This window comes from Rhinolophus ferrumequinum, chromosome 2, assembly GCF_004115265.2.
Source record: "Rhinolophus ferrumequinum isolate MPI-CBG mRhiFer1 chromosome 2, mRhiFer1_v1.p, whole genome shotgun sequence".
Classification (NCBI taxonomy): Eukaryota; Metazoa; Chordata; class Mammalia; order Chiroptera; family Rhinolophidae; genus Rhinolophus; species Rhinolophus ferrumequinum.
In genome coordinates this window covers 45,341,563-45,364,262 of record NC_046285.1, presented here as the reverse complement: position 1 = coordinate 45,364,262, position 22,700 = coordinate 45,341,563, and the positions used below count along the sequence as shown (strand labels likewise).

The window sequence follows — 22,700 nt, the reverse complement described above, 5'->3', positions numbered from 1 at the left end:
ACTTTCCCATGGAAATCATGAGAGAACCCCTCAGCCAATCTATGGGTATTGTAGAAACAGTTCTAACAAGCCCAGGAAGTTGTCACAACCAAGTAATGGTGAGAGAAAGTGTTTCAAACCCCAAGACACAATGATTACTTTCAGGGGAAAGTATAATAAATTGCAGATTCTAGTGGCAAAGAAAGAAGAAAGGAGCTCATGATAAACCCAAAAAGTATTTTAAAATATTTTTAGAAGCTAGGAAAAATATATCACATTTTTAAAAGACTTGAATTATCAGGGCAGTAGTGTAGCTACTAATCCATCAACAAATGTTCAGATTCAGGGAAGTGACAAAGCACGGTGAGCACTTCAAGAGAGATATTTGATATACAGCATTCACACAAAAATGGAGTGAAATGCAAAATGGTACATAAATGAGGTAATATTGACAAAAGAATGATCTTAACTACTATGTTAAAGTACTATGTAAATGTAAGTACTATCTGCATCTAAATTGCTACAGTGATCAGAAGAGTAAAACATTTAGTGAAGATATCCAAGCAAAGTTTCCTAGAGGAGCAAAAGCTTTGCATAGACAATTAACTACACTGAAAGGCCACTGGGTTTGAGGGGTGAGGTCAGGGGAAGGGTGACAGAGCTTGGAAAGGTGTTTATATTTGTACCAGTGACTCCCACATCCACCCCATCACAGTTCTTTCTGCCACGATGGAAATATGACCCAAACCAGTCAACTCATAGGCTGGTCAACAATCTATCCTATTTATCTCTTCAATTTTCAGCTAAGACACATAAGAACTCTGTACAATTGGTGGTGAGCTTAAGGCTAAGAAGTTATGTAGAGTGCCACCCCAGTGCCTGTCATAGTAAAAGAAAGCATACACAAGGCTTTCTGTCAGATGGATGAAGGAAGCATATACACAGAAGGAAGCAGGATAAAATATAGGATGCCCAGTTCAATTTGAATTTCAGATAAACAATGAATAACTTTTTATATAAATATGTCCCAAATATTGCATGGGACTGAAAATTTGTACTAAAATAGTGTTCGTTATTTATCTCAAGTTCACATTTAACTGTGTATCCTGTACTTTTATGTGCTAAATCTGCCAACCCTAACAGGGTGAAAGACCATAAGGTCCAAGAAATCAAGCAGGAGGGCACGGCACCTTAGTTCTGATCTTCCCTGTCCTGGCTATATTATGCTTCCTGTCCATGAACAGTTGTAAAACTGCCTGTTTTATTGGAACAATCCAAACTTTCATTTGGCCTATTCCGAGTGGATTTCTGTTCTTTACAAGGGACATGGAAACATTTAGCAATCCCTCTGCAAAAACAAAAAAAAGATACTTTTAGGGATAAAAAAAACAGGGAACTTAAATTCTTTGCCTGTCTTTACTGAAAATGTCTATCCTCATTCCCAAATTACCTTTGAACGTACATGTTTAGAGGAGTTTACTAGATTTATTTTATAAGATGAAACGAAGAATGAACAAAGAAACCCACTGGCCAGAATATAAACAATCATTACATAGCTCCTATACCAGGAAATGGGTACTCTATAGGATTCCCATCCAAAGGAAACCCTGGGAATCCCAGAGGAGATAGACATGATTAAAGGCAAGGTAAGGTTCAGGTGAAGAGCCTGGAACTACTGAGTCAAAATTGGGGGAAAAAATCATGCTTAACTGCTTAAGTTTTGTAAATTCAATAATTCAATAAACATTTAGGAAGCACCCAGCATATGTACCAGCACTGGAATAGGTGCTGAGAAGGCTACAAAAATGTATAGAACAAGACTTAAAAAACTCAAGAGACTTAAGGTCCAGTAGAAGAGGCAGAAGATAAATGGACAATCAGGGCATTAAAATAAACTGGGGCTTTATTGGCCCAAAAGGACCCAATGGACCTAGTTTATAAGCAGTGCTTTGATGGATAAGAATAAGTTTAAAGAAAAAGAGAAAACGAAAAACAAAGGTGAGATAAACTGGCACTTCTTCACCGAGAATGCCAAATTTGGAGATGCCAGAGAATGGGAGCCGGAAGGTTATTCTTGTTGGGCATTTTATGCAGTTTGAACGTGGGGAGTGTTAAGTGACTCTCCAAATCTGAAAATCATTGCATACTTTTCTGGACACTAAAACTCCCGTAATAGGTTTCAGTAAAATCGCTTACGGATGTGCAAATTATCAGAAAAAGAGAGTGGCAAAGAGTAAGGCGGCGCCAAGCCGTGCTCAGAGACGCAGAGCCGCAGAGCCGCAGAGCCGCTTCCGCGGCGCCCGGGAGAGCGCCGCCACGCGGACGGCTCGGAGCTGCCCCCAACCAATGAAAGGACAACTGCGGGCCAGGGATCGGTCCTGAAGCCTTCCTTTGGTTGGAGTTTTCCTGGCCAGGTCCCACCGTCTCGAAGCCCATCAGTCCCAGGAGTAGACAACTCAGGAAGAAGGTCTGGAGCCGCCCTTACCGTACAGGAAATCATATGTTCGACTGGAGGAGACTTTGCCCCAGTCCCCCGATCTCTCCCCGCACCGGGTTTGAGACACCTGCGGCTTGGCCTGGGGCTCCTCGATGGTCACTACGTGGCTCATGGTGCCTCCTAGTCCCTCCGGCCAGCGGGGTAACAACTAGGTAGGCCTAGCTGCGGCGTTCATCGTAGCTATGGTAACCTCCGCTGGAACTCTAGGGTGAGGGGCGGGGCGAGGATGAGGGGCGGGGTTGGCGTGTGGGAGAAGTAGGGTGAGGATACGTAAGCGGCGGGGCGAGGCACCGGAGAGGAAGGATGGGGGAAAGGGCTTTGGGGAGGCTAGGGGCAGGGAGCGGAGGGAAAGAAAGGACGGAAGAAGGGCAGACTTGGGGAGAGGAGAGAACGGGTGGGGAAGAGGAAGAGTCAGCCTCACTTCCCACTACATTCCCGAGACAGATCCTCGAGCTTTCATGTGCCCATTCAGGGTTAACGCCGCAGGGCCCGAGGCTGAGGAAAAGGCTGCTACTCAAATCTAGCGATTTGCCAGTTAAACGCTGTATCCTCCTTCGGAAATCTCTGCAAAATCTCAGAACGTTGTGGAATATGTGGGAGCTTTCATTTCGGACATCCCCTTTCCGCGGGGCTTCTGCGAGGTGAGGTATCCCAGCTCCTGAACACTGGGCCTTGGCTCACTGAACTCGGGCTCCACCGGCATCAGCGAAGGTGGGCTCGGTAATTAGTAACTGTTGATCGGCAGGCTGCTATCGCTTACTGAGCCCTGGGCATCAAATCAACTGAAGATTACTTGGTGTAGGCACTAGCTCTGCCTTTTAAAACTTTTATTATGGAAATTTTTAAACATAGGGAAAAATGAATCCACTTTCAGTAATGAACCCTTATGTACCCATCACCAAGAGTCAACAATTATCAACATTTTGCCAATATCTTTTTATATATCCTCTCCCCTCTTTTTGCTTGAATATTTTAAAACAAATCCCAGATATTACTTTACCCTTGAATTAATATGCATCTCAAACTGATACGGATTTTTTAAAAAAAGTTTAACCACCAATGTCACATCTAACAAAATTAATAATTCCTTCATATCATCTAATACCCAATACATATTCAGATTCCCCTGGTTGAGTCCAAGATGCCATTTAATAGTTGGTTTGTTCTGATTGAAAGATACAGAAAAAGTCACATTGCATTTTGGTATGCCTCAAGTTTTTTATCCTAGAAAAATGATTTTAATACTTTCAATAATTTTCTTTATACCTGGGATTCTTCTATTTAAAAGAAATACTTTCTCTCATCAACAACTCATTGGTTACCCTGAAATACAGGGATCTTAGAGGTAAGATTGGAAAAATACTGGATTCTTTCATTTTATTATCAGATTTCAGAGAAATAAGTTGGTGCCCTAGCAACCACCAATGTTAACCAATAAGGGTTTGTCTGTTTAGTATCATTAGGAATGTGCATTTTTACATATGTGATGTATAATCCATTATGAGCATTCTTTATGATGCTCAAATTATCTATCCCATTAGGCTAGTGGCACACCATAGAGTTGGCCTCTTCATCCTTTTGATGTGGTCCACAGACACACTTCTTAAATTAGCCTCCCAACCTGCTGCTCCTCTTTCCACACGTACTCCTGGTTTTATTTTCTCTACTCCTACACGTCTGGGGTTTTTTGCAAACCAGCCATATACCTTGTCACCTCCAAGCATTTATTTGCTCAAGCTGATTCCTTTGCCTAAAATGGCTTTTCCTATTTATTCCCCCAACTAATTTAGGTATCCTTCAAGACTCAGCGCTAATTCTGCACCTTTATGCGGTTTCCCCAAATTCCCCCGCCTGAGGCTTCATTGTTTCTTCCAATGCTGTCTAGCACCAAAAGCATTGACCCCCTTGTATTAGTAACAGTTTTCAACTCTGCTCTCCACAATTGGGAGATCACTGAGAGCATAGGTCTTCATCCTTCTGTATGTCTGAAGTAACTGCTACATGAAAGAAATATTAATAAAATGGTTCCTAAATGAAGAAACCCATCTGTTTGTTAAATAAATTTACTGTCTACTATGAAATAGGTATTAAAGATTTTGAGATAATTTGTACAACTCATTGGATGATGGGGAAAACACACAAACAAAATACAGTGTTATAATGGTATAATATTTTTCTGTCTCTGGGTATAGCTGCATTTCTCACTTTCTGTTCCTTCTCCCCAGAAAGCTCCTCACCCTGCCTCTCCCATTTTCTCACTGCTGACTCCTCATCATTTGAGGTCTCAGCTAAAATGTCTCCTTCTCAGAAAGACTTTTCTTCATTCTATCAGACAAAATCTGAAGTAGCCAATAGCCAGCCCTCTACATAAACACATCAGAAGACACTAACCAATAGAATATGTCAACTGTGATAGGATATATGTGACTATGTAATTATCTTTCATAGACGGAACAAGGGGGGGAAAAGAAAAAGAAAAAAAAAAGATGTACAGAGGTGCATTACCACTAGTTTGGGGTAATATTGTTACCCAGCAAGAAATGACTAACATGCAATCTTTATGAAATTAGGTTCTGTCTTTTAGTTTACCAGTATAGCAGAAAACTTTGATATTGGAGAGGGGTACTAATTAATAATAAAATTTCATTAAAATGAACGTTATACTTTGCCATATTGGGAGATAGTTCTTCATGGGTCTCTCTTGTATCCGTTTGTCTTAAATAAGCAAAGAAAAAAAAAGGGAGGGGAGAACTATTTGCCTTTTTTCCTTTGTTTGTGTAGGAGACATCTTGAACAATAGAAACAGTGTCTGCCTCCAGAACAAAGGGTAAATTTGTTTACAGCCTTAGAAGTCAAGGATAGTGTCTTCCTTTGAGCAAAGGGCAGGCGCTCTAACTGACCATTATTAAAGACTTGGGTTTCCTAACGCTCTAACTGACCATTATTAAAGACTTGGGTTTCCTAAGCTCACTGTTCCTTTCTTGTGATGCAACCCAGTGTGTAAGCAGATGTCATCTAGCCTGCTTCACATCACCCCGTGGGAACTGGGGCTCAGGAAACTAGCATGAAAATGCTGATGCTTTGCTGCTAGTGCTTTGAGTAATAAATTATCCTTCATCTCTGACCCAGCAGTTTTCTGGCTTCCACCACCATTCATGGAACTGTGGCAGGCAAATTGGGCAAAACGTCTCGAAAAACTATAGAGAATTATGTATAGCACGTACTTACCTGTGGATATTGGAAAGCATTTTTTTGTAGACACAGAAATGTAAATACTATGTAAAATTACCTCTGAACCTAGTAACCAGGCAAGTGAGAATTCAAGTCTTCTAATTCTTCTCTCTCAGCATATGGTGTTACTCCTTCTCTACCAGCCTTCGCTACCCACCCTTACTTGATAAAGTCTCCACACCTGGGATTAATTAGGCATGAAAAATAGCTCAGAATACCTTTATCATGGAGGAATTTTAGAAAGTATTTCCTTAGTTGTTGCTTGTTACAGTACCAGGGCTGTCATCCCATCCACAGACTGACTACCTGGTGCCATTCATAGCTAATGTCCACCTTCAGTACCATACAATAACATATTGTACAAAGAAAAAGTCCATTATACTCACCATTTCATTTCTTGCTGCCTACTGTATTAGCAATGATAGCAATAATAAAGAGCTCCCATGGCTTAAAATAGTAGAATATTGCTGGTTAAAATCAGAATTAGGGAGTGAGAACTTAATAAAAAAAGGTACTAATCAAACTAAACTCAGGGTTGCCTCTGTAAAATAGATGGTTAAATCCGATCTTTTATTATTTAGTCTCTACATGCCACCTACTCTCAATTTAATCTATAATTGCAGCTCTAAAAATTGTGTTTTGAGGGGGGAGTAGGTTATTGAAATTTTTCATAAGGTAGAATGGGAAATACTGAATTTCATTGTGTTATACTCCTACTTTTCCTTTAATACTAAGACCATCCCACAAGTCTAAAGACATTTAGGCTGGGTAATAAAAGTAAAGCATGATTGTTAATGTAAAAATCAATAATTGACCTTAAAGCTTACTTATTCATAAATTAAAAGGCAAAAGAAAAAGTAACCCACATGTATGGGTTAGCTGTACCATTCTGAAACGAGGAGAGTAAAGTATCTGGATATAAGTGACTAAATATTTTACTTTGGAGAACATCCTTTGGTCTTTTCTTTCAAAGTCAGAAGAGTATTCCATCCCTAAGAAGCAGTTGTTTAAAGAGTTTAAGAGACACAGTGCTCAGGGAGGAAACCAAGAGGTCTTGAATAATATGTTGAACACAATAGGTTAAAAGAAGTAGGTGGGGTGGGAGGGAACTGCAGGCAAGGAGCTGTTACCCAACTTCTCTGCCTGAGGCCTGCCAATACTAGCTGACCCTGAGGAAGTCAGGAGAGTGTTGTCACTACAAGTACCCTCTCTTTACTGAAGCAGGGAAGGAGAGTGGGCCATTTTTTCAATTGCAGAAAATCTGTTTCAGTCTTTTGGTCTATGATCTGTGTCTACAGTTCATCTCAAGTTTCTTAACTCCCTAAACTTAGCTATTTCTTTCTCTTACTTGTTCATTTTCTAGATACAAAAATTAGAAGTGCAATTCAGTACAAATTAATGATTAATTTTAAAATAGGTTAATATTCACCTTGCATTTAGACAAATTAAGTGGGATAGTAGATAGAACACAGACCTTAGAGGGCATGGGGTTATAAAGCATAGAGCATACAGTCAATATGGTAATAACTGTGTATAGTGCCAGGTGGGTAATAGAGTAGTTAGGGGGATCATTTCTTAAATTATATAAATGTCTAACCACTATGCTGTACACCTGAAATATAAAATAATATTGAATGTCAACTGTAATTGAAAAATTTTAAAGGGGCGGGGAAGGTGAAGGGAAATAAGAGGTTCAAATTTCCAGGTATAAAACAAATAAGTCATGGGGATGTAATGTACAGCATAGGGAATATAGCCCATAATACTGTGATAGCGTGGTACAGTGTCAGATGGTTGCTGGACTTGTCATGGTGATCACTTCTTTAGGTATACAAATGTTAAATAACTATGGTGTACACCTGAAACGAATATAATATATATTAGCTATATTTTAATAAAAATCTTTAAAAATAAAAATAAACTATACCCTTTCAGCCCGCCTCCCCGTTCCTGCGCAGAAGAGGTGCCCTCCTATTGTCTCATTTAGCCTCCTCTGCGCAGGCGCTCTTTTTCTCCTCGCTCACGCCCATCCGTCTGAGAGGCGGAACTTCCTGTCCTTTCCCAAGCGACTCCCGGAAGTGATTGGGGGCATATTGGCTTTTGCGGTGGCTGGGAGAGTTGAGGGTGTCTGTGCTAATTGCTGCTTTGGGCTTGAAAGATGCCGGGTGTGGTGGCTGCAAGCCCTCTCCCTTCTGAGACGCAAGAGAAGAAGCCACTGAAGCCCTGCTGCGCCTGCCCCGAGACCAAGAAGGCGCGCGATGCGTGGTCAGTGCGCAGCCTGGGAGGGGTGCGCCGCTGGGCTCCTCGCCTCTTTTCGGTGCTTCCGCTCTCAGCCGGTCCTTGGGCTCGTTGTGGCCATCGCTTTGCTGCGGGGGCGCTCTTTGGGGTTATATGGGCCCAGTAGGCTTCTTGTCGGCTTTCTTACTGATGGTGCGAGCTCGGCCCGGAAACGGATGAAGGGCTAGGACAGAGGTCAGATTGACCCGGCCCGCTTCACACACTCATTCCTTACTAGGAAGGGGTTTTGAGCATGTGTTATGTGTCAAGCACGGCCTTTGGTCGGAAGATGTAGAAATGGATAAACTTGCTCCTTGATTTAAAAGAGCTTAAAGTTAATGGAGACCTATACCTGTGATTGCTGTACCACGTGGTATGGACTCTGATAGAAGATTTGGCAAGGCCAAAGAGTAAAATTTTTCTGGTAATTTCTCCCCAAATTTAGACATAGTAGGGCACAAGGCACATTCATGAAAACACTAGAGTTCCACTTATTTATCCTATCCCTCCCACTGTCCGTCTCCATTTTAGGTAGATGATTTAAAAAATCAGTCCCTGAGAGTAGGGGACATAGTGTTCAGAATTAGTAATCTAGATTACCATCAGTCTACGAAAGCTTTTGTTTGTTTTCATTTTATGTAGCCTCTATTGTGGAACAAATATCAGCAGGAATTCTCAGATAATGTACACTTCTCCAGCCCCTTTTTTGTCCTCACATAAAGAAGTCATAACTGGCATAGTGGGGGTAGTAAGAGTTGTAGGAGCTCAGTGCTTTTTATTACTACTTAGTGCTTTGCAAATAATACTGTGGAGAGAGAATTGAAAGATTACCATCTGATAACAAATTGTTTACACGGTAGTATTTGAATTCTGGTCCACCAACTTTGACCTTGAGCAAATTATTTAACATATCTGTCTACTGTATCTGTGAAATGGGCTTAATGAAAGTATCTGCCTCCAAGATTAAGGGTTAATGATATAAGCCACATCAAGCATCTAGCACAGTATTTACAGCATGCAATAAATGATCAGGGAATGCTAGCTACTATCTTCATAAGGAGCTCACCATTTGCAGGCAGCCCTTGAGCTTTTGAAGAATGTGTAGGATTTAGATGGAAGGAGAACCTACCCTTCCTTAAATTCCTTTGGCATCAATTGCCTCAGACCACTATGGCTTCTCTCCAAATAAGAGTCAATTTTTTCTCATAATTGAATTTGGCGTAACTTGATTCTTGGCTAAAATTACATTTTCAGGCCCTAGGAAATAAGCTGTGTGATCCTGTTCTTTACTTTGTGAATTTTACAAGTAAAAAGTTCTTTGATCGTTATGAGGGGGTCACATCAGACTGTTCTCAGTTGCCAGATCTTGCTTGCTATTTATGTTGTTGGGTGGCTTGTGATTAGAAGTAGATTTATTTGGGTATACTTGCATATAGCGCAGAATCAAAAATTTAACGCCTCTGTGATAGCAGGTAAAAAAATTAAGCTCTCCTTTAAACATTTTATTCAGGCAGTTTATTTCATTATAGAGCAGTATTCCTTGGATATGGATGAGAAGCAGTATTTGATATGCATACGTATTTCTTCTAATCAAATTCCCCCATGCATACTTATTTCTTCTAATCAAATTCCCCCCAAATACTAGTTAGGTATGGAACATCTTCATGGGCATGGAAATAACCACAAGAGCCAATAAAAACAAAACCATTTGGTGTAATAGTATTTTTTAAAAACTTCAGGTACATGCCGTCAGATCCATGTTCTGCCTCACTTCCCATCACTGTTATGCATGCTTATTTACTACTATGTGCTTAATGCTTACTTTGTTAGATAACTAGTATATTTCGTTTTGTAGCATCATTGAGAAAGGAGAAGAGCACTGCGGACACCTAATTGAGGCCCACAAGGAGTGCATGAGAGCCCTGGGATTTAAGATATGAAATGGTGAGCATTGTACTTCTAATTAGGAAGGTGATAATACCGAGGCTTATTACTTCACATATCAGTATTGCTTTACAGACTTAGCAGTCATTGGGCAGCATTCTTTCTGAAAGGTGGTTCACCTGGTTAATCTAATATGCTGAAGTATCACTGAAACATAACTTTCCAGTTTCTAATGTAGGGAGTAAATGATTCTAATAAATTAAGAGGCATTCAGTGGATTTGGGAAGGGGAGAATTAATTTTCAAGAAAGGGCTCTACAAAAGCCTTTCGTTATGTCAGAGTCAGAAGGAATCATGGTTTAGGAAGTTCAAAATGCTCAGTTATCTAACTTAAAGGAACTAAAAGGAAAATGTTCTCTATTCCTTGCTTCTAATGTTGTGAGTCTTTAGTAAGTGCTTTTAAATAGGGAGTAGGCAATAAATTGTTGCTATTTCTTTTGTACTGTTCTTTATTCTAATAAAACTAAAACCTCAGGCCGTTCGTTGAAGAACTTGAAATCAAATTTTAATGCTGAAATGGACCTTCAGTGATGTGTATGCAACAAAACCCCAAATAGATGATTTTCTCTCATTTGGAAGCTCTTCCTTGAACTCACCCCCACACTTCATTCAGGTCTGTTCAAAACTCTCCTGATTAGAGAGGCTTTCCCTCAACATTTCATCTAAGATAGCATCCCGCTCCCATCACTATCCCAGCTCTGTTCCATAGAACTTTCTGTGATAATGAAAATGTTCTGTATCTGCACTCTCCAATATTGTAGCCACTAGTCATAGGTAGCTGTTGAGCCATTGAAATGTGGCTGTTAAAACTGAGGGACTTTTTATTTATCGTTTGCGTGGCTTTAGTCCAAATAGAATGGTAGTTCTGAGAGAGTAGGATTTTCTGTTTCATTCACTGTCATATCCCCAGGACCTCAAACAGTACTGGGCACATAGTAGATGCTCAATAGAAGATTGTTAATTAAATGAATCAATAAATGAGGAAGCTAAGTCCTATAGGAGTGAAATGAGTCTTGAGGTGGACCAGCAGGATCAGAACTGCAACCTCTGTCTCCGGGCAGACCCCCTCTGCTTTGTGCCAGCCCTCGCATCCACACCACACATCTACTTTTAACTTAATAATAGCTGAGAGATAATGCCAAAGCCACATTCCAATATCACAGTAATAGAGAGCCTGGGCTTCTTTTCCTTTCACCTCTTTCCTGCCCCTTTGGAATTTCATATGTGGCCAGTGTTCCTCATTGAGCTGGGAAAAAGGAGGGGTAAGGAACCTGTCCCAAGCTGATAAGAAGTATCACGTTGTAATGGAAAATAGTCTAGGCTGAAAGCCCTGAGATCTCCTGATGTCTAGCTTAGCATGTGTTTTACTTCAGCTACATTTAATGTTCGTTAAGACATTAATCCTCTCTGGGTTTTACTGTTTTCATTTATAAAAAGCGAATCACAGTAAATTTTGTGATTTTTTTTTAATATATATAGTATGTATATCTGTGTACACATGATATACTTAAGTGACTTTTAGAATAGATGGTCATTTAAAGAAACCCCATGAATCATTTTGTAAAATACATAAATTTGGATAGGTGGGTGTTCTTACAAAGCATAAATATACCTATTGATTGTTTTTTAAAAAATGCAATCTCAACATTTGTGCATGATTTTCATGTTCTTAGTACACAGCCCCAGGGGAAAGCCCTGAGACTGAAAATCTGCCTCGCTAAATGGAGAGCAGGGAAAGACCAAAGAAAGAGGCTGGCCACCCCAGTGTGGTAATGGAGTAAATTTATTATGGTTCTCTTTTTATAAATGAAAACAGTAAAATCCCGAGAGGGTGAATGTCCTGAAGAACATTAATGGAGTTTATGAAGGGACACTTCCATACGAGGCCTGTTTTGGGTGGCTATAAGACGAAATGGATCCCTGCACCGCTTGACAGAGAATTATAGACAGAGGCGCCAGAGAATTAGAGAGGGTAAAGGGGGCGGAATAGTCATGGGTGCTAGTTCGTGAAGGCTACCAGATACAGGAAGTGACTTTACATGCTTGACCAGGTCGAGCCGACGGCCTGTTCCAGGAACCAGCACATTGCAGGAGGCAAGGGAAGGGTGCTGATTGATGTCAGAGTGCACAGCAGTTATAATTAGACAATCTGTAAGGCGGGTTTTCAGAAAGCAACCTCTGTTCTGGCCTGGGTCCAGCTTGTGGGACAGATGGGTCCTGTCATGGAACTGTCTCCTCCACACTTGTTCATAATCTAACTGTCTTCCTAGTCAGTTGTGTAAGCTGTTGGTTAGTGCTGAGCCTGCCTTGATAAAAAGGGTGATTTTAAAAATGCTAATTTTAGGAACATCAGAAGAAGCTTCTCTTGGACTTAATGTGGACCACAACGGTAGTATAATTGTTATAAGTAGCACGTATGCATAAGGACCAGAAGATAATAGTTTTCTTATGTTATTAGGACAGAGAGAGAAATTCCTATGTATTTCATTTGTGTATGAAAGAAAACACAAGAGCTTTGGATGTAGAAGACCTGATGTGTAATTGTGTGGTCTTGGGCAAATCCTTAACTTTCTGAATCTTAGTTTCTTCATCTGTAAAGGAGAGATGATACATGACCAAACTACTTCATAGAGTCATTGATGACATATGTATGAATAGGCTATGTATGAATAGACTTTGTAAACTGTCAGTAGAAACCAGAAAGGAATATACCATATCTTGGGACTTGTGGATAGCAGACATTCAGTTGAGGTCTGTTTGAATATATGACCTAATAATGTCTTTTTGAATTCTGGTTAAAGAACAACAGTCTGAATCAATATAGGGCCTTTCTAAGAATTCAAAATGTCATGTTTTCATTTTCAGTGAAATAATACTTTTGGACGAGGAATAGGTGTTTGGATCCCTATTGGTCCCAGGTGTCCTATTTCCCTAACCCCCATGGGGAAATGGAGGAACAGTGAAGTCAAAAAAGACTTGCTCAAGTTAAGAGGAGATAGGTGGTGGAATTAAAACTGTAGTCTAGGTCTTTTATGTTCCCCAAATCACAGGCACTTTACACTTCACTTCTTGCACTTAATGGGGTTTTATTGCCAACATATTCATTTTTAGGATTGCACATAGTCTTGATCATCAATCCTAAAACTTTACTACGAATACCAATTAGAAAGCCCTGTTGTTGAAATGCATCAGTGTATATAACTCAGTAATTAGGTCATTGGCTATAGGGTAAATCCAACACTACTGTCTGCACTATTATAAGATAAACTTAACTAAATTGATGTATCTTAGACTATTAGATCACATTTTTCTGAGAATAGCTTCAAAGGAAAAATAGTTTCTAAACTTAGGTCTTCCCAGTAATGATTATGAAAGTTCCGTAGTTCAAAAACCTTTGTAGATGTTAATGTTATTTCCTAAATAAGTCTTGGTTGTACCTTGAAATCAGTAGGTTGGGACTTAATATAAAAGTAGGCTACATTTAGCCAGAGATGTACGTACAATCACCTGAGGAGTATTTTCCAAAATTCTCAAGGCTAGGCCCCCATCTGCACCTGTTGACTCAGAAACCCCTGGATAATTTTCAAGTGTTCTCCTCTTTAAGAACCACTGGCTTAAGCTGAAGAAGTAGAAGGGATAATGCTAAATATAAACTGTCTAAAGATTCATTAGTAGCAAAGGCAGAGACTTGAAAACTCTGAAGGAAAAATAGGTGTGTGATGTGATGATTCCAAACACTTTCTTCTGTCTTATGACTGCTGCTTTCACTGAAAAAGAAAGAGGAACTTAGAACCTTCTTAGAAATGTAAGAGGAAATGACAGCTAAGTATCTTTCGGCCTATAGGATTCAGAAGGAACTTGGAGAACTCAGTTTGGGGGCTAAAATCTTGAAAGAAATGAGAGAACTAGCCCTGAGTGGTGGTTTAACTGAACTTCATTTTTATTTATCCTTCCTGCTAAAACCTTTCCTTAACTGTATTCTTCCTTTGAGCCTTTTAGAAAAGACAGTTTAGATGTTTCATTGTTGATGAGGCTGATCTTTTCTAAACCAAAGTAAATAGCTAGATGAGGGAAGCACTTGCATTACTTAGACTTGAATACCTGGCTAGCTCAAATTGCTTAACCTTGTTCTCCGTCATCTGGGCTAAGGACTGGGGGTGGCGGTGGAGGTGGGTAGGAGCTGTCTGGAGAGAAGCCTGGTACTCACTGACGAGATCAGCAACCCTGTCCTTTGCTACTCTCCCTTTTTGATCTTTCAAAGTGGATTTCAAAAGGGTTACCCTTATGTTGCCCTTGGGATTAAGTGAGTAACTTTCCACAGGAAGTGGCTTGTACACAGAGCTGACCTTCTGCCTTCCACTTCATCCATCTTTGCCACACATATTTGAATCAGCAAGGAGTTTGCAAATCTCTTCTTTTGAGTATCTGTAAAAATAAACTGCCTTAGCCTTTTTGGGAAGATGTTTTTTAGAAAATAAATACATAACTTTTTACTTCAACAAAGACTTCTAAAGACTAACCAATGTAATAAACAGTTTCAATGATGTTTTTAGTTAGGCAAAACTAGACTTAAAATGTGAATCTTTTATTCCCTGCCTGGTTTAGAATAATTGTGGCAGTTACTTAATATATAGTACTTGGCTGAGGAACTCATTTATAGCCGTGTTAATTCTTTAACTCCATAGGTCTGGCATGATGTTTGAAATCTGACTTTCTGAAATATTTTTCTGTAGGTGATCTGCTCTGTGAATAAGTAATTCTTGAAGAATGAAGATGACTGAATAATTGGAAGTTTTTTGATGAACGTTGAATGGAAAAAGAATTTATAATTTATTAAAAAAAATAAGAAAAAAAATATCCCTGGTGAAATAATCTTCAGGTGTGTTTCTTTCTGTGTTCCTCACATCCTCACATGGCATTTATTTATTTTTCTTAAAAGATATAGAATAAACAAATCTTGTAATATAAATTTCTTATGTTGTTGTGTCATTCAGGGAACTCTAGGTATTTGTTGTAAGGAGAAAACAGATACTGATCTCATCCAATGACATCTCCCAAATCAGGCTCATAGAAGTGAGAATATAACCCTTTACCAATTTGGAATGAATGTGGTCGCCATGTCCTCTCATTCCAGGTTTTATTTTTTATTTAATTTGAAGTCAAGAACTGGACAAGCCTTCAGTCTTAATATTTTAAATCTTTATTGTTGTTCTTTACTATTACTCTCTTTTGGGGAAGCAATTAGTTTAGATTTTGAACCACATTAGAGTGCCTTGGCTTGGAAGATCTCAACTGTTTGACACAATCTAAGCTGGCTAGTTATATTGTAGGATAGACTAAGATCATAAGTTTAATGACCTGGGGCCAGAGAGAGTTGTCTCTTATTAGTTAGAAGTTGGCCCAAGCCAGAGGCTGAATTGGTACAAATAAGTCACTAATAAAATAGCTCTATGCTACGCGGTGGTGATACCTGGAGTAGAACATACAGTGTAGTTCGCTTGCTATAGCAACCCTGTGGTCCTGTTAGTTGCTTAAGGGCTAATGAAGCAATTGGTCATATTCTATCTTTTAAGTAAATTGAGTTTCAAATCTCAACAGAAGATACTGAGGAACATAGGAATATGTAGGGTTCAATGTCATTGTGTGATGAGAAAATTGCCCCTTATATAAAATAAAGCAGCGGAATTAAATTCCTTAGGATTCCTTCCTAGTTAATTAAGAGCATGGCTTTGAAGTGTGATAGCCTTAGTTTCAACAGCTGGCTATGTGACCTCAAGCAAGTCATCACCTCTTTGGGTCTGTTTTCCCATCTGAAAGAAAAAAAGAAAGAAGCAGGCATAGTAGTAATACCTAATTTACAAGATTGCAAGTATTAATTAAAATAGTGTATATAAAGCATTTGGCACAGTATCTAGCATTTAGTGTTACTAACATTCTCTGATACTATATTCATATTTTCACTTGAATATTTGGATATAATTTAATACTTATAGTTTGGGGAGCATTCTTCTAGGTCAAGAATAGAATCTTGGGGCTGGCCCGGTGGGCTCAGGCAGTTAGAGCTCCATGCTCCTAACGCTGAAGGCTGCCGGTTCGATTCCCACATGGGCCAGTGGGCTCTCAACCACAAGGTTGCCAGTTCAATTCCTCGAGTCCCACAAGGGATGGTGGGCAGCTCCCCCTGCAACTAAGATTGAACATGGCACCTTGAGCTGAGCTGCTGCTGAGCTCCCAAATGGCTCAGTTGGTTGGAGCGCGTCCTCTCAACCACGAGGTTGCCAGTTCGATTCCTCGACTTCCTCAAGGGTTGGTGGGCTGTGCCCCCTGCAACTAGCAACGGCAACTGGACCTGGAGGTGAGCTGTGCTCTCCACAACTAAGACTGAAAGGACAACTTGAAGCTGAACAGCACCCTCCACAACTAAGATTGAAAGGACAACAACAACTTGACTTGGAAAAAAGTCCTGGAAGTACACACTGTTCCCCAATAAAGTCCTGTTCCTCTTCCCCAATAAAATCTTTAAAAAAAAAAGAAGAAGAAGAAGAATAGAATCTTGGACTGCTAAGATAGCTATGAACCAACTTTTCATCTAATACAGATCCCTGGCAGATAGTTATCCAAACTCTGCTTGAATATGTCCTGGGACTACAAAAAGGAAAAAAAATCTCATAACCTTATCGTCCAACGTTAATTTTTGATGTATGCTATTCCAGATTTTTCATATGCATTTATACATTTTTAAAACAAAAAGATCATTTTTCTATGCTACATATTTTTAATGAGTTCGTAATATTGCCTTTTTTCCTTAATATGTTTTACCATCAATGAGTATAGTTCTACAATGTGATTTGTGTTGGCTATGTATAAATCTACTCTGTGGCTTACTATAACCAATTCCCTATTATTTGTACATTTATTCATTAAAGAAGTGGTTTATAGTATGCCTGCTGTATGTCATATACCATTCTAGGAATTGGACCTTATTCTTGTAGAGAGTACAGACCAGTTACCTAATTCTGATTTTTGGGGGGGAGGCAGGGGATATTTTGTTGGTTGGTTTTATGGAAACGTAAGGAAGAAATCTGCAATCCCACCAGTCTACAATAGAGCCACTACCTGTGACCTTCCTGGCATTCATCTCTTTCTGCATGTATGCACTCTTTGTACTTTTTTTTTACTCCATAATACTGCAGTGGAAGTTTCATAAGAAAGTCTTTACAAGCATCCTTTACTAATCACTAGCTAAGGATAGGCCAGAGGCTAAGTTGCTTTCAAGGCTTTGGATAAGTACTGCCTGACTGATCTCCAGAAAGGGGGTACCCTTTGTGTGTCAGTGTCTGAGGGTGCCTATTTCCCTAAACTCCTAGCAAGGTTAATTTTTTTCAACCTTTGCCAATTGGATATGTTCACCTGATTTGTAAAGGAACTAACGCCCCCTTCTTTACATCTGCCATAGTTAATGATACATCTCATAAGACCGGCCCATCCTTCCCTAGTGCTTACGTCTTCCCAAAGATCATGTGCATCATTTTGGTACTGATGATAAGAAATGTCACCACCATAAATAGGAAAATGAAAACCTTAGCTTCCCAGCAGGTGACCACCACATTCTGACATACTTCTGTGCTAAGCCTCTGCTATTCACAATAATTCCCCAACTCTTAAAGATACATTTACACTATTCTCTCTAATTGGTTCCCTTTGTCTAAACTTGAACTGTTTGATGAAGGTTGATGAGAACAGGATCGTGTCCCTAGGCAAGGCCTACCTTAGGATAACTACCTTCCGTAGGTCTGATATGAGGCTGATGGAAAAACTATAACCCCCATTTTATAGACATTCAGGTAAGTACAGACATTCAGAGAGTTTAGAAAGTTGCTCTGGTCAAATAGCTTGTGATCTGGGATGTGAGCTCTGGTCATTAGAATTCAGGCCCAATGTTCTTTCCTGTACCAGGTGTCTAATATAAACATCATGTGTCATAAGTTCATTTCTTCAGTACATAATTATTAAAGGAGCTGCCCTAGGTGTTGAGTATTCATGTGTGAATCAGACATCTTGTCCTCAACGAGGTGGGAAGCTATTTGACTCAACATTTACTGAGGACATACATTATGCCTATTATGTGCTAAGTAATGAACAAAGCTTAGTAACACATGGACCCTGCTCTCAAAGAGCTTATAGTCTGGTGGGTATATGTATATAAGCTATAAAAATATAAAGTTGAATTCTCAGGGCTATGAATGTGTGACTATATCCAGTGTTTATTGAACTATTAAAAACTGCTAGATGATAGTTCTATCTGTGTTGATGATGGAGCTTTTGACAGCAAGTAATAGGAAATCCTCAGCAAGGAAAACATAACTGGAACTCCCGCATTAGGCCAGGCTCCGTGTGCAATAATAGGCTCAGTGATGCTGTGACTCAAGTTCTTTTCGTCTCAGAGCTCTTACTTGCAGGACTGATGAAGCCAATCACATGCTATTGTTCAAGTCTTGCAGAAGAAAAACCATTCCCAAGGTATGAGTTCTCTTTTTTTAGTCTGATTGAGCCAAATTAGGGTATATGTATTTTTATGGACCAATAATAGTTGTCAGCAGAATGTCATCTAACTGGCTTAAGCAGGACCCCACTCCCGCCCCCCCGGGATCCAAGTGTAAGTTAGATAAAGCAAAACTAGTTCTGTTACAAGGAGAAAGAGAAAAAAATGGATGTTGAGTAGTAGGTGACCAGTTGACCACTAACCCATCTTGTTCACTTAACAACCAAGTCATCCTGAGTTTAGAGGAGCAATTCTTCTCATAGTTCACTCAACCTTTTGAGAGAAAATTATTGGTAAAACATGTTAAGTAGTCTGATGTTCAGTTTTCATAAACTAAGACAACTGTTCTGTTCAGAGAACTATTCTATGAAAAGTAGTCCTTAGGGAGATCAGCAAAATCTGAATCGGGATGCATTCAACCGCAAGTACCAAATACCAGCTGCAGTGGCTTAAGAAATAAATATATTTCCTGTCTTGAAGTCTGGAGGTTGAAAGGTCAAGGTTTGAGACAGTGGCTCAGTGATGCTCTGAAGAACTCAGGCTGGTTCTGTTTTTCTGCTCTTGACCCTTCTCGTCCTTAGGCACATCGTATCATGGCTGCGGTAGCTTCTCACGTCACACTATCGCACAAGTGTATTCAAGCCAGGACGAAAAATAGCACCTCCCGACTGTGTGAGGAAGTATGTATACTTTTTCCCAGAAGCTCCCACGCACACTTCCTCATTTCTGGTTGGTGACGTGCCCACCCTTAAACTTTTTGCCATCAATGGGAGTGGGGTCTCATGCGTGTCTTTGACCAATCTTATTTCTAAACTGAGGAAACGAAGGTTGCTACAGGATAGGCAACCTGCAGTGGCTGCCTAAGGCCAACTTGGCAGTATGTGTCTGGAGCCCCTGTTCTAATGTCTATATAGGAAAGCATTCATCTCAAGCCCAGTGTTTAAATTATATGTAGTGAAGAACCAGCTTCATTTTTTTCCAATTCACAGACGGATACTAGGAAAAATTTTCACACACTCACACACACACACACACACACATATAATTTTTTTAAAAACACGATAAAAGCTCAAAGTTTTCATTAAATTCAGAGACACTTTTCTCTGTCAAGATGCTATAAAAATGTCTAACTACTCTTAATTTCCACCCTTATCTCATCATAGACCAGTGACAGTTCACAGACCACTATGGTTCATGACCACACTTGGCAAGGCACTGTTGAGCTAGATGACTTCGTAATCAGGCCCCAGCCTGCTTCTCCTGCCTCATGTCCGGCTGCTCCCTTTGATTCACCTACAGCAAGCTGTTCTCTTACCGGAATATGCCATATATTTTTGTTTTACTTCTGGACTTGACTTCACATTCTGTTCTCCCTTTCTGGAATGCCCTTCCCTAGCTGGGAAACACCTACTCATCTTTTTAGACCAGCTTAAATGTTACCTTCCCTGCAGTGGTTTCCAGAATTCTTTGCTCCCCCATCAGTGCTTCCTTTGAGTCCCAAGTATACTTATTTTACTGGATAATAGTTATTTCTGGGTCAGCTTCCCTCACTAGGTCAAAAGTTCCTTGAAGGTGATAATCGTCTTGCTCATCTTTATATCCCCTATTCTTGGAGCTCACACTTTGCCCTAAATAAATGCTTATTGAATTGAGTAGACTCAACAAATGAGACCTCTGTTTGTTTCCTTTTATTCTCCCCCAGATACTGTGCTTCTGCCTGCATGTTTGTGGATTTCCTTATAAGAACATACCATTGTGACACAAATTTTTCTTTCCTCTTCTATCAAGTCTGGATTTAAAAACAAGATACAACTTTCCTCTGTTGTGTTCCCATCATAGGTTCTATCCTACAAGCATCCGTGTCACCATCACTGCAGGCAGCAGGTGAGGTTTATGAACCCATGATGCCACCCCAGCAACATATTCAAATCCCCTGTAACAATAAATATCTATGGATACATATAAATTCCCAAAAGTACCTAGCAAGGTGGTACAGCACAAAGAATTTAGAATCACAGTGGCCTAGGCTTTAGTCCTTAGCTCTGTGACTTTGGACAAGTTCCTTACCTTCTCTGAGCCTGTTTCTTCCATTAAAAAAACGGTACCATGGGATGACATGAGGAAACAATAATTGCTTGATAAATGTTAGTATTCTACTCAGATGAGCGCATGTGTGGATTGACAAGGAAAGCAGGCTGATAACAGAAGTCAATGGGTCTGCCTGTCTCTTTAAAGGGTCAGTGCCAGCCCATTCTTTAGGCTTCCTGAGAAAGACGACCTGCTTTGAAATCCTATCTTGGGTAAGCCTTGGTTGCTTCTCTGTTCCTGTGCTTCTGATTTCCTTGCTCGCAGCTGGCAGGGACAGCGGCATTGGCAGCACAAGGGGTGTATGACTAAGGTGGAGGGATGAGCAGCTGCTGCTTGTTAAAGTGGGTGGTTTGTCTGGGAGGCAGGCAGGTGACATAAAAGCAGCATATGGAAATCCCCAAACTGCACTGCTGAAAGGACATCACAGATCCAAACCGTTGCTGTGAAGGAGGCTCCAGGGGAGGCCTTTCCTTCTCCAGGCACTCTAGCTTTTCTCCTTTACCACTGAATTTCCCTCCCTCTTAACTTTAGAAAGGAGGGAATAAGATGCACATTTATTGATTTTAATTAAATAAGGAAAAATCTGGCTTCCTTCAACATGCCGTGCATTTTCACACCTCTGTGCCTCATTTCTACTACTCTCACCACTAGAAATGATCTTCTTGCTCTACCTACCTGATTAATTCGACCTCTACACCTTGAATCAAATGTTAGCTCTGAAATCTTCCTTTCTTTATGCCACCCTTTCTTCCTGGCTGCCTCCTGTCTTTAAACGTAACCCAGTTGTCATGCGTGCACACTGAATTGCCCTTGGTTTTTGACATATTTCTCCCTTGATAGAGTGAAAACTCTTGGGAATCTTTGATTCTCTAAGTGCTCGGCTTATAATAAGAACTCAATAAATATTTGTTGAGTTGAAAGCCTCTACTCGGCATATTTGACAATTTCTAATTGGTCACTAATTACATTTAGGTTATTAGCAGTATAATAAAAGTCCCTATGGATTGAGCACTTGAATAGTTTTGGAATATAATTGGGTGCCCCCCACTTCCCGTACCTCAGGGGCAATAGGAGTAATGGTGGTAAGGCCTAAACAGTAGCAAGGGAAAAAATACCAAGAAATCGTTTGGAAGTCAGAAGGACATTTCTTAGTTTAATGTTTGCGTATTTCAGGTTTATTTCTTCATGACTCAAAGTAGACCCGAGGTTCATCCAGAAGTTCCTTGGACGTCATCATACTTCTGCGGGGGGGGGGGGGGGGGGGGGGCGGCAGGGGGAGGAGAGATGGATTGGGATTCATGGATCTAGTCCTGTATTTCCACTTACTGTGCAAACTACTTGGGACACAGCAAGTCTTGGGTTCAAATCCTGACTCTGCTCTTTACACTACCTGTGGGAACTTGTTAACCTCTCTACGCCTCAGTTTCTTTCATATCTAGAAGGAAGACAATATTTATTTGGAAGGGTTGTTGTGATGACTAAATAATATGTGTAGGAAGTACCTAATCTCGGTCTGGCACTCCGTAAGTGCTTAATAGGTGGTAGTTATTATACTTTGCAAATACTGGCGTGGGTAGGGTGAGGCTATTACCATTGCATTACCTGTTACTAGATCCAGATATATGCAAGGGAAAGTCAGCTTAGAATGCAAAAAGCTGCTTTGCGTAGCTATTTTTTTAATGCCTAGTCAAGTAAATGCCTAGTGATGTTTACACTGAGATTTAATAAAGGCCTCCGAGAGGTTTTCTAGTTCTCATTATCAGGGTTTTTTCTGACAAGAGTCCCATACTTTCCTACTTCGACGTGTCCTCCCTGAGGAGATCCCCAGCCCTCCGCATAGGGAGCCCTGCACAGCGTCTTGTCCTGAGGTGTAAATTCTGTGCTCACTTTTCCGTTGCCCCCTCCGCCTATCTCTCTTGCCCTGAGGCCTTATCTTGTCCTCTGGGGAGCTATGTTAAGTGCTCTGCCAGCCTGTCTGTGTGCCTGGCCTGTTTTTTCTCACTGCCAGTACCTCTTGGATTCCAATTCCAAACATGGTATCCATCTGGGGTCACCCTTTCTTCCGGTGCCAAGAGAAACGCATTCCAAATAGAACACAAGTGTGCCTCCCGTGCTGAGCTCTCCTCATTCTGTTTGAGGACAA

General features: G+C 40.3%; 2 protein-coding genes across 2 annotated transcripts in view; one reads left to right on the top strand and one right to left on the bottom strand.

The window, feature by feature from the left end:
- CFAP91 (cilia and flagella associated protein 91) overlaps positions 1-2,687 on the bottom strand; it is a 61,012-nt gene extending 58,325 nt beyond the window's left edge. Inside the window, 1 exon segment of the mRNA XM_033129977.1 lies at positions 2,465-2,687. Within this exon segment, the coding sequence (XP_032985868.1) occupies positions 2,465-2,588 (124 nt within the window). The 5' untranslated portion in view covers positions 2,589-2,687.
- Positions 2,688-7,766: 5,079 nt separating this feature from the next.
- On the top strand, positions 7,767-14,764 carry LOC117012836 (cytochrome c oxidase copper chaperone). The gene is made up of 3 exons (XM_033089290.1): positions 7,767-7,972; positions 9,840-9,928; positions 14,661-14,764. The coding sequence occupies exons 1-2, from the start codon at positions 7,866-7,868 to the stop codon at positions 9,922-9,924; spliced, it is 192 nt and encodes a 63-aa protein (XP_032945181.1). The 5' UTR covers positions 7,767-7,865; the 3' UTR covers positions 9,925-9,928; positions 14,661-14,764.
- The last annotated feature ends 7,936 nt before the right edge of the window (positions 14,765-22,700 follow it).